This window comes from Castanea sativa, chromosome 2 (assembly GCF_040712315.1).
Source record: "Castanea sativa cultivar Marrone di Chiusa Pesio chromosome 2, ASM4071231v1".
NCBI lineage: Eukaryota > Viridiplantae > Streptophyta > Magnoliopsida > Fagales > Fagaceae > Castanea > Castanea sativa.
In genome coordinates this window covers 44,707,454-44,718,756 of record NC_134014.1, presented here as the reverse complement: position 1 = coordinate 44,718,756, position 11,303 = coordinate 44,707,454, and the positions used below count along the sequence as shown (strand labels likewise).

Genomic DNA, 11,303 nt, shown 5'->3' with positions numbered 1-11,303 from the left:
AATAAAGAGAGATATTTCGCACTAAGCCAATTGAGAGTAGGGTGGGAGAGTGAGAGTTATACCTCTTCTGTTGTGGTGTATAGGTATTTATAGAAGGGTTTAAGAGCCTAAAAGTCCCATTGGAAATGGAGTAGTTGAGTGTCAAAATTAACCAAGCAAATGAGGGCCCTTTCAAGTGGGAAGATTCCTTAAAGTGTGATAAAATATAGTATACGTACTTCTAAAAAAAAAAGGAACAGAACTAAAAAGAAAGGGTGGGCGGCTTATATTAACAGTTGTTTGTGTCCAACTGCTCATGTATGAAAAGTTTATTAGAAATAAAATATTAACACGTGGACGATTTAATTGGGTAATTAAATCGGGTAATAGTAATCAGAATCGAATAATAAGTTATTAATTTAGTTAAAATTGGTTCACTAAAATTTGTATTAAAATGATATCTTAACAAGTTGTTTTCAATACTTTCACAAAAAGGCTCTTAAGCTATTAACTTTTTCAACTTTCACAGACTCAAATGCTAAACTTAACAAAGGTTAAAATCGCCTAACTTTGCCAAGTTGTATGTATTCTTTTTGTCCCTTGACCACATGCAACTATCTCCTCAACTTTTCTATTAAATATAATTTTTTTAGATCCTTGACCTAAGCCCCGAGTTCGCAATTCTATAGGATCTTTAATTCTATTGGGATATTTGTATTCAAATTGATTCTTCGTCGTTAATGGTTCCTTTTCTTTTCAAACACAAAGGTCGACTGCATTAGGGCCCTATAACAATGAACCTTCCCACTAATCATTTCACTAACCCTAATATTTATTTTTGTTGGGTTAAAATAAATTGACCCCTTGCAAATTAATTAATTATCCAAGTTAATTAATTAATCAAATTACATGTAATAGTGTGATAGCACAAACAAATGATCAAATAACTAAATGTAGCGGAAAATAAAATTGACACAGGTGATTTGTTTACGAATAAGAAAAACTATCGAGGCCAAACCCTCCGAGTGAATTTAAGGTCACTACTCTCAAGAATCTACTATTATCCCTAAACTCCTACTGTATAAGATAATGTTGAATTCATATGTTTACCATATTTTTACAACAAATTCTAAATAGTAGTTGTATAAGATAATGTTGAATTCTTATGTTTATAATATAGTCACAATAAATTCTAAATGGTACATTGTTACTGATTGTTATTGATGTGCAAAAAAGTAAGTTAAAATTAAAATTAAAATTAATAACAACTTATAATCTAAAATTTGTTATGAAAATATTATAAATGTAGTTATCTTTTTATGAAGTTTCAATAACCTTTGAGTTCTAGAGCGACTAGAGCTTAGCTAGAATTGTGACTGTTGGCCACGAAGATCTTCAAAACTGTGTTAGTGGCTAATGATGAGCGTAGTAAATTATAAAAGTGCTCTCTCCCTCTGTTCACAGGAGTGGCCTAAAGGTCCTTTTTGAAATGGATTAGTTGAGTGTCAAAATTAAGTTAATTAACCAAGCAAATGAGGGTCCTTTCAAGTGGGAAGATTCCTTAAAGTGTGATAAAATGCAGTATACTACTAAAAAAAAAGGAACAGAACTAAAAAGAAAGGGTGGGCGGCTTATATTAAAAGTTGTTTGTGCCCAACTTCTCATGTATGAAAAGTTTATTAGAATATTAACAAGTGAATGATTTAATAGGATAAGTCCCATATCGGGTAATAGTAATAATCAGAATCGAATAAGTTATTTATTTAGTTAATATTGGTACACTAAAATTTGTTTAAAATGAAATCTTAATTAACACGTTGTTTTTTATATTTTCACAAAAGACTCCTAAGTTATTAATTTAATTTAGCTATAATATTAGTTGTAATCTTAGACTATAATCTTATTTAATATCTTTTTATTGGAGTTTTGACAAATTTATTATTGGATTATATTTTCTTCTTATATCCTCTATGCTTGCAAAATTTCTAAAAAATTAAAGACTAGTAGTCATGTCATCAATAAATTGTTTAAATTGCAAATTTGTATGGTTTAAAATTATGCATAAAATATAAGCTTATAGATCATATAGTAAATAATATTCGATTGACACAAATTTAACATGTATATTAAGAGCGTAAAAAATATGTAATTCAACAGTTAAATTTTCAAAATATATAGTAATTTTTATTTTATTAAAAAATATTGTAGTTTTAGGTTACAACTGTTTTATAGCTAAACTTTGTTATTTTTAACTTTTTGAACTTCCACAGACTTTAATGCTGAACTTAACAAAGGTTAAAATCATCTAACTTTGCCAAGTTGCTCTATGCATACACTTTTTGTCCCTTGACCACATGCATGTGCAACTGTTTCCTCAACTTTTCTTTTAAATATAATTTTCTTTGATCCTTGACCTAAGCCCCGAGTTCGCAACTGTATAGGATCTTTAATTCTATTGGAATATTTGTATTCAGATTGCTTCCTCGTCGTTGATGGTTCCTTTGCTTTTTAAACAACACAAAAGTCGACTGCATTAGGGCTATATAACAATGAACATGTATTTGCCACCATTCCTACTCTATAAGTTGAGTCAAGCTCTAATTTGCTTGTTCACGTCGCTGATTCTAAAACACTAAGCAAGTTACTTGGCTTGCTGTTTTAAACTCAACGCAACTTCTTTACTTGCTTGCTTAGCTGATTTAATTAAAACTCCCTCTCTCCTACTCCTTCAATCTCTCTCAAGTCTCAACCAAAATGGCCCAAACTAAGTTAATCTCTGCTTTTCTTTTCCTGCTTTTCATTCTCTCCCAACAAATTCAGTCCATCGAGGGAAGGAATTGGCGTGGAGGGAAGAAGAATAACGAATCCCAAATCCTCCACACTCAAACTAAAATCTATGAAACAGAAACTATCATCCACGGCGGCGTGTTGCATGGTGATGACAAATCAAACAAAGAGATTACTAGCGTGTCTATTACTGCTGCACCACCAACCGTGAGTGTGTCTCAGCCACCTCCTCCTCCAAATCGTGCTGTCGATGACTTCAGTCGACGTCCCACAAAATCTGGTCAGAGCCCTGGTGTTGGGCATTAACTCCATTCAAAACTAGGGATATTAATTTCCTAGTCTTCCTACATATCATTATATAGCTGTCCTCATATGTATTAATGGTCTTGTTGCCTAGTAGTTTATGTGCAATTCCCTATTGCAGTGGGGATGCAAGATGTAGGGTTAAACTTTTCCAGTTTCCCCTAATATGATATCCCTATTGCGTGTCAAACAAAAAAAAAAGGGTTTGTATTTATAATCTACCCTCTTTATATATATATATGTTTATGTAATCAAATTATTATGGCTTTGGATTTTTATTCATCTTAGAATGAGTGGATCGAGTTTGTATCCGTGCATTGACGTGAATAGAATAGGGTACCACCAAGACGTATAGCTTTGGCTAGCTATGACAGTCGTAACCAAAAAGTAGTATAGGTCTTCTTAAGGCGCAACTGTTAAAAGAAGGAGATAGAAACGATACCGTTTCAACAGCACAGAGACAAAAGCCACTTAACTCTAAACCATACCACCTCAACTAAAAATTTAAACTTAACCCTGCAACTTCAACTATGGTTAGTCACACGGTTAACCCAACAAAAAAAAAAACGATCTTTTTCTCTCACGAATAACTCATCTGAAAATTTAAAAACCTCTCTCGTCTCCTATGCTTCGCTTTGCTCTCCCTCTCTCTCTCTCAACCCCGCGCCAAGCCATCGTTATCACGTGTTCCAAGCCCCCAGCATCGCCGGACTAGTGCGCCGCCGGCACAGCCACTACCTAGTAAGTTCTCTCTCTAATTTTTTTTTAATAAGATCAGTTTCGTTGCTGGAAAAAAAAGTAGGAAAACATATTATGAATACAACTATTTTATTTATTTATTGACTATTTGGTACTAAATTTGGTTTCTTTTTTGTGCGGTATATTTTAGTTGTTGGTTTTGGGTTTAGGGATTGAAATAGCTGGTGAATGTTTTATCATGGTGCAATTTATGATTTGTTTTGATCTGATCGGCTCCAAAAGCTATGGGATTTATTGGGTTTTTAATACCACACCCAGGTTTCTTGAGACTAGGATTAAAAAATAGGTAAAGAAAGGGCATGGGAAGAGATGGAATTAATTAATGGAAAATGAAAAAAAAAAATCCATATGATTTAGATACTATTTTTTAAGCACGCTAGATTAGAAAAAGTATATGTATGTGTTGTTTGTGAGCAATTGTAATAATGCTGCTTTCCTATTTGCAATTTGATTAGGTTTGTGTTTTCTTGAACAAGAAAACACATCTACTCTAAACTATGGAGATGGCAGGCATATATAGTCTTTAACCAAGATATAGAATATCTATCTCTGCTGTGGATAATTGATGGATTTAATTGTATTTGTAAAAAATATTTAAGTGGGTAATGTTTTTCATGCTTTTGAAATCCAAGAAGGAAAACTTCAACACTGAATTTTTTTAGTGAAAAACAGAGATAATTTAGAATTTTAGGAGTTGATTTACAATTAACTTGTTATGTTATATGAAATTCTGACTAATAATCCTTTCGGATGAAGAAAAAATAACTAAATAAATTTATTTATTTATTCAATGGTATGTGTTAACTTCAGCTATAGGTGGAGGGGATCAATGTTAACATGGGTTGAACTGAACGCTGTTAGGTGCAAAAGAACCATAAAATACTTCCAATACAATCTCCACCAATTCAAGCCAGCACCTTTCCCCCATTCTACCTATTGTACTGTCACCGTATGCATCCTAGTTGTTAGTTAACAACAATATGAGCCTGTCCATGCAGTTGTTTGATTTCTATGATTGTGTTGATGGCGTTTGCTGTGTTATGTACTGCTTGCGTTGTTTTGAGTTGTCAAACTGAAGCATTCAACACAAATGGAATCACTTTGAACACATTTCAACTTGTCAAGAAAATTTCAAAAAAAAAAAAAAGGGGTTTAAAATAATTTTGTAAACATGGCCAAAAATTTAACTCATATATTTATTCAACTCATAATGAGCCCGGGAGATTCAGTCAATACCTCCTGCCTCCTGGCTGTTGAGCATCAATCATACAATAATTCTAATATATTCCAATTAGCTAAAAAAAAATTTCTTGTTCAGAAGTTAGTTGGAACATAAATTCCTATTATCTCCATTAAGCTTCATAAAGCTTCCAAAGGGATACAGTAGGTTCAGTTTAGGATGTACATTACCAACCCAATCTTCCCCGGCCATCATTAAATCCAATTTAGAGCATTCAAGAGAGCAACATTATATTAGACATCAGATAAGGTTTTCACTTTTTGATGAGTAAAGGTTGACTTAGTCATTTTGTCAAACAGCTTATACACAATATGCATTTGCATTTTGTCAAGCTATTTATACACAAAGGTTCAATTGGTTGAATCCTAGGCATCTAATGCAGGTGACAGTTAACCTATTAGTCAAGTTGATGTTGAATCTTGGTTCGATTGCTATAACTGTGATAAACACGTATCAGATCAGTTTGGCATATTTCAGGGACGTAAGAGATATCACAAAATTTGTAAATTGCGCAATGTGTGAAAATATAAAAGAAAATGGAGAAATTCGTTTAAGCTAAAGTTGGAAAAATCATGACATGGAAATATACTGACTAGTTTTGGTAATTTGGCCATATCTTTTTACTCCAATGTTGGATTTACTTGATTCTTTTGACCATGGAAAGAGGACCCAAAGATCTAAAACTTGTACTTTACCAAAACTTCAGAATTTGCCATTTCCAAGGAAAAAACCAACTTGGAAGTTGACCCACCCTTGAAAAAGGGAAGCATTTGGAGAGCATGTGTTTTAGGGTTTTGAATGTTATAAATGTTAAAAGGATACAAGGTTAGCCACGTTTTTGGCTGTTGGAAAACCTTATTTTTCATCAATTTTTTAGAGTTTTTATTTTCTATGGATGCTGAAGAACCTAAATGTTGTAAATTGTCCACTTATCAATCCAAGCATGTTTTTCACATTTTTATTATTTAACTCAATTGTTCTCTTTTCATAATTGTTTTGTTAGATCGATATTTAATTTCTAATTCTTTCATAAGTCTATTCTTGAATTTTCTTATTGTTAGAATAGAGTTTTATAATTTCTCTAACAAAACGTGGTAATCTTGTTAAATATTACTTTTGCTATAGTATTGTCTATAGGGTATGCAATGTTCTTGAGTTTTTCTAGCTAAGTTATTATTTTTTAGACTAAATTGTTGGAATAATTGATGAATCTAATCAAGTAAAAAGAGTTTAAATAATCAAGTTTATTTCTAAATCTTCCAAATGGATAGTTTATATGTTTACTTACCTAATTGTGTACTAAGTTAGAATGATAATGGATGCTTAATAATATATATATTTTTTGAGAAACAGGATGCTTAATAATATTGGTGGATAAATCCCGATATTCTAGTGATTTTAATTATTGAATTTTACCAAACTTTCTTTGTGCTTGTTTCATTCATATTTATTTTATTTTATATTATTGGTGCTTTTGACGTGTTATTGTTTTCCCTTTTTTGATGAAACAACAACTTTAGCTTCACTCCAATTTTCGTTACAAATTCGGACGATATCAAGTCCAAGGCAGACCATTCATTTTTTATTCAGTTCAAGGGTTCTTCTTTTACAGAACTACTTGTGTATGTTGATGATATAATAGTCACAGGAAGTGATCCTTAATGTGTGGCTGTTTTCAAACTTCTTAATCAAAACTTTGGAATCAAAGATTTGTGATTTTTAAAGTATTTTCTTGGTCTTTAAGTAGCAAGAAATGAGAAGGGGATCACATGTAATCAAAGAAAGTATGAATTAGAAAATTTGAAAGACACTGGGTTACTTGGATCTAACTTCTAAGCTTGTTAAAACTTCAATGGAGCCGTATCTGAAACTATTTGAAGCTATCCAAAGTAGAAGGAAAGCTACTTGCAAATGCTAGTCAGCATAGAAGACTTGAAGGAAGATTGTGGTATCTAATACTTACTAGGCCTGATATCACATATTTTGTGCAAAGATTGAGCCAATTTGTTGCTCAATCTAGAGAACCTCATATGTTGGCTGTTCAAAGGGTAGTTCAGTATGTCAAAGGTACACCAGGTCAAGGAGTATTCTTTCCTGCAAATTCTACTTTGGAACTCAAAGCTTTCTGTGATGCTGATTGGGCTAGATGCTCAGTTACAAGGAAATCTGATCTGTCCCTGTTGGTTTAATGGAATTGTAGTCTATTCGAGATGACTAATCTCCAAGAATGAGGAAAAAGAAAGGAAATTCTGGTTTAATTCTCTGTTCCTCTTATTTCATGCATGGTTCAACTTAAATACATACCAAATAACCATAACCGATAACAATGACAGCTATTCTACTTTAGCCGAAACTTTGGCTAAACTAAATAATAACTATAGCACTTATCCTAGATAAAGATAACAATCTAATAACAAATGATAATAACAAAATATAACAGCAACCTAATCTCCCAGTTACAAGCAATTGAAGGAGTCCTTTATTAAACTAAACTCTTGGAGGCAGAGGCAATCTTCTCAGCAAATTCACTGTTACTACTTAGCGGGTGAATGTAATATAGACACAAGGCTTTGGGACACAACATTCCCCTCCCCTTGAAGAAAAATCTTGTCCTCAAGATTTAAATTTGAAAATTGTTGCTAGAGTGCATCATAGGGCTCCCACGTGGCATCTTCCTCATTAGCTCCAACCCACTGTACCAAAGCTTTGTGCAACACCTTCTTGCCATTCTTAACCCAACGAAAATCAATTATACGTTTGGGCTCCAAGACCATTGTGCCATCGTCCCCCGTTAGGTAACTCTGGTGCTACACGATCAGAATGTCCTAGCTTCTTTTTCAACTGCGAGACATGAAATACCGGATGTAATCGAGAGTGGGTCAGCAATTCCAATCGATAAGCCACCTTTCCCAATTGCTCAACAATTTGATAAGGTCCATAAAAACATGGTGAGAGCTTCATATTCCCTCGTACTCTTAGGGACATTTGCCGAAAGGGCTGTAACTTCAAATAAATCATTTCACCAGGTTGAAACTCTAGCTCGCGACGGTGGCGGTCTTCGTACAATTTCATCCTATGTTGGGCCTCCAATAAATTCTCCCTTAACTGCTTTAATATCTCATCTCTTTGACCCAAAGTGTTCTCAACTTGCACCACTGTTGTAGTTCCATGCTCATATCTATGAATCGTTGGTGGAGCTCGCCCATAGACCACCTCAAATGGTGTCATGCGTGTGGCGGTTTGATAGGAAGTATTGTACCAAAGCTCAGCCCAAGGAAGCCACTGAACCCACTGTTTCTGTTTAGAACTCACAAAGCACCTCAAATATGTTTCCAAACATCTATTAAGAGCCTCTGTTTTTCCGTCACTTTGTGGATGGTAAGCTGAACTCATATGTAGCTCAGACCCTTGAAGACGAAAGTACTCAGCCCAGAATTGACTTGTGAACATCGGGTCTCTGTCTGAAACAATGGAACGCGGTATACCGTGCAATCGCACCACCTCTTTGACAAAGGTTTCAGCCACTATTTTGGCTGAATATGGGTGCTTGAGGGCAATAAAATGCCCATATTTAGAGAGTCGGTCAACCACTACATGTATCATAGAAAACCCATTAGATGATGTAAGTCCCTCAATAAAATCCATGGAGACATCTTCCCACACACGATTTGGGATTGGTAACGGTTGCAGCAACCCACCTGGAGTTTGAGAGTCGTACTTACTATGTTGACAAACATCACAATGTCGAACATACTCCAAATATCTCTCTTCATTCCCACCCAATAAAAATTTGCTACAACTCGTTTATAGGTTTGTAATGCTCTAGAATGCCCACCAATGGGTGTATCATGAAATTCATGGATAACCTTCATCTTGTGGCGAGATCTAGTAGGTAGAGCCAGCCTCCCCTAGTACCACAACAACCCATCCTTATCTGAAAATTTCTGAATAGCAGCCTCTCCCCTTTTAATTACATCCCGAAGGTCAGCCAAACTTGGGTCATGACAGGCTTCATAATGAATTTCATCCAATGAAGTTGGTCGTGGACAAGAAATGGCAGCCAAGTCTCCATGTAACCGCGACAATGCATCAGCGGCTTTATTTTCTCGTCCGGGACGATACTTGATCTCATGATCATACCCCATAAGCTTCATGATCCACCTCTGTTGGTCTAGTGTTGTAATCCATTGCACCAAAAGATATTTTAAACTTCTGTGATCCGTGCGAATTCGAAACCGTTGACCCAATAGATAATTCCGCCAGTGATGGACAGAGTGAACAATTGCCATAAATTCTTTCTCATAGGTTGATCGAGCTAAAGATTGACCCGATATGGCCTTGCTGTAAAAAGCCACGGGTTGTCCTTCTTGCATAAGCATGACACCTAGACCCTTACTAGATGTGTCGGCTTCTATCGCAAATTGCTTAGAAAAATTTGGCAAGGAGAGGACTGGTGCTTGAGTCATGACCTTCTTGAGATTTTGAAACGCCTCTGCTTTGGCATTCCAATGGAATGCGTCCTTCTTCAATAGCTTTGTCAAGGGTGTTGCAATGTTGCCATAATTATGAATGAATTTTCGGTAGTATCCAGTCAATCCAAGGAAACCACGGAGTGCAGTAATGTTTGTTGGAGTAGGCCATGCTTCCATGCTGCAAATTTTCGTACGATCCGCTGAAACTCCAGCTGCACTGATTATGTGACCCAAATACTCTACTTTTTGTTGCCTAATTAAGCATTTAGATTGGTTGACGTATAGTTGGTTTTCTAGTAGGGTGTTGAAAACCATTTGGAGATGGTGCAAGTGATCATTCCAATTTTTACTATAAACCAATATATCATTGAAAAAGACTAGTACATACCTTCGCAATCGGGCACGAAATATGTCATTCATGAGTGATTGAAATGTGGAAGGTGCATTGGTGAGGCCGAAAGGCATTACAAGGAACTCATAGTGACCATCATGTGTGCGGAATGCCGTCTTATGGACATCATCAGGTTGCACTCAAATTTGATGGTACCTCGACTTGAGATCCAATTTAGTGAAATATGCAGCACCATGTAACTCATCTGACAACTCATCTATGGCAGGAATGGGGTAACGATCCTTCACCATAGCGTGATTTAGTGCTCGGTAATCCACACAAAAGCGCCAAGAGCCATCTTTCTTTTTCACTAGCAAGACCGGTGATGAGAATGGACTGGAGCTGGGTCGTATAACTCCGGTAGTGAGCATCTCCTTCACCGCCCGCTCTATCTCATTTTTTTGAATGTGAGGGTAGCGGTATGGCCTAACATTAATTGGTCCGCTGCTTGGTTCTAAAGTGATCCGGTGGTCATGAGATCGTGGTGGAGGCAATGTAGTGGGGATTTGAAATATGGCCTAGTACTGCTTCAAAAGTTGTTGCCATGTTACTTCTTGATTTTGGTTCAATGATTCCTCCACGGTAGATTCTATAGGTCCAAGTAGTTGCATGACAATAGCACTAGTGTTGGTGGATGCCAACTTTTGAACATGATGTACTTAGCCTTGCATAACCCGACCTCTATCTTCACCACATATCACATATTTCTTCCCTTTGTCCCAAAATTTCATTGTGAGTTTACTCCAATCATGCAAAACTCTACCTAAGCCTTGCAACCATTGCATTCCCAAGACCACGTCTGACCCTTGTAAGTTTAAGGGGTATACATTGGCTTGAAATCGGTACTCTTGGACCTCCATAGGTACAGCCAAATATATTTCTTCACATGTTAGTAGTTCGCCATTGGCCACCATCACCACAAAGGCTGGAGACGCCGTTTTGCAACATCCCATCCGCTTGGCAAATTTCAAACTAACAAAATTGTGGGTACTCCCACTATCAATGAGAATATGTAATGGCCTCCCATTGATAATCCAGGTCAAGCGCATAGTTTGTGGAGAAGATACCCCCACTAAGGCGTGTAGCGAGATTTCAAGAGTGGTGGTTGGGTCATCCTCTTCCTCAGTTGTAATAGTTGGACCATCAATCTCACCTTCTTCGCCCATGACTTCGAGCAAAAATACCTGTTGCGTCTTGCATTGATGGCCTGGCCCAAATTTCTCATCACAATTTTAGCACAGTCCTTTGTCACGGCGCGCTTGCATCTTTGTCCAAGAAAGTTTTTTAAAGGTTGGGTTTTGAAGGGAACATGGGGCAGAGGATTGGGTTGGCTGTATATTTCCTTTGGCAGGTTGTGGAGTGGGTAGGAGCG

At 36.0% G+C, this 11,303-nt stretch overlaps 1 protein-coding gene across 1 annotated transcript; it reads right to left on the bottom strand.

The window, feature by feature from the left end:
- Positions 1 to 10,590: 10,590 nt before the first annotated feature.
- Positions 10,591 to 11,097, bottom strand: LOC142625395 (uncharacterized). Its single transcript, XM_075799063.1, has one exon. The coding sequence runs from the start codon at positions 11,095 to 11,097 to the stop codon at positions 10,591 to 10,593; it is 507 nt and encodes a 168-aa protein (XP_075655178.1).
- Positions 11,098 to 11,303: the final 206 nt, after the last annotated feature.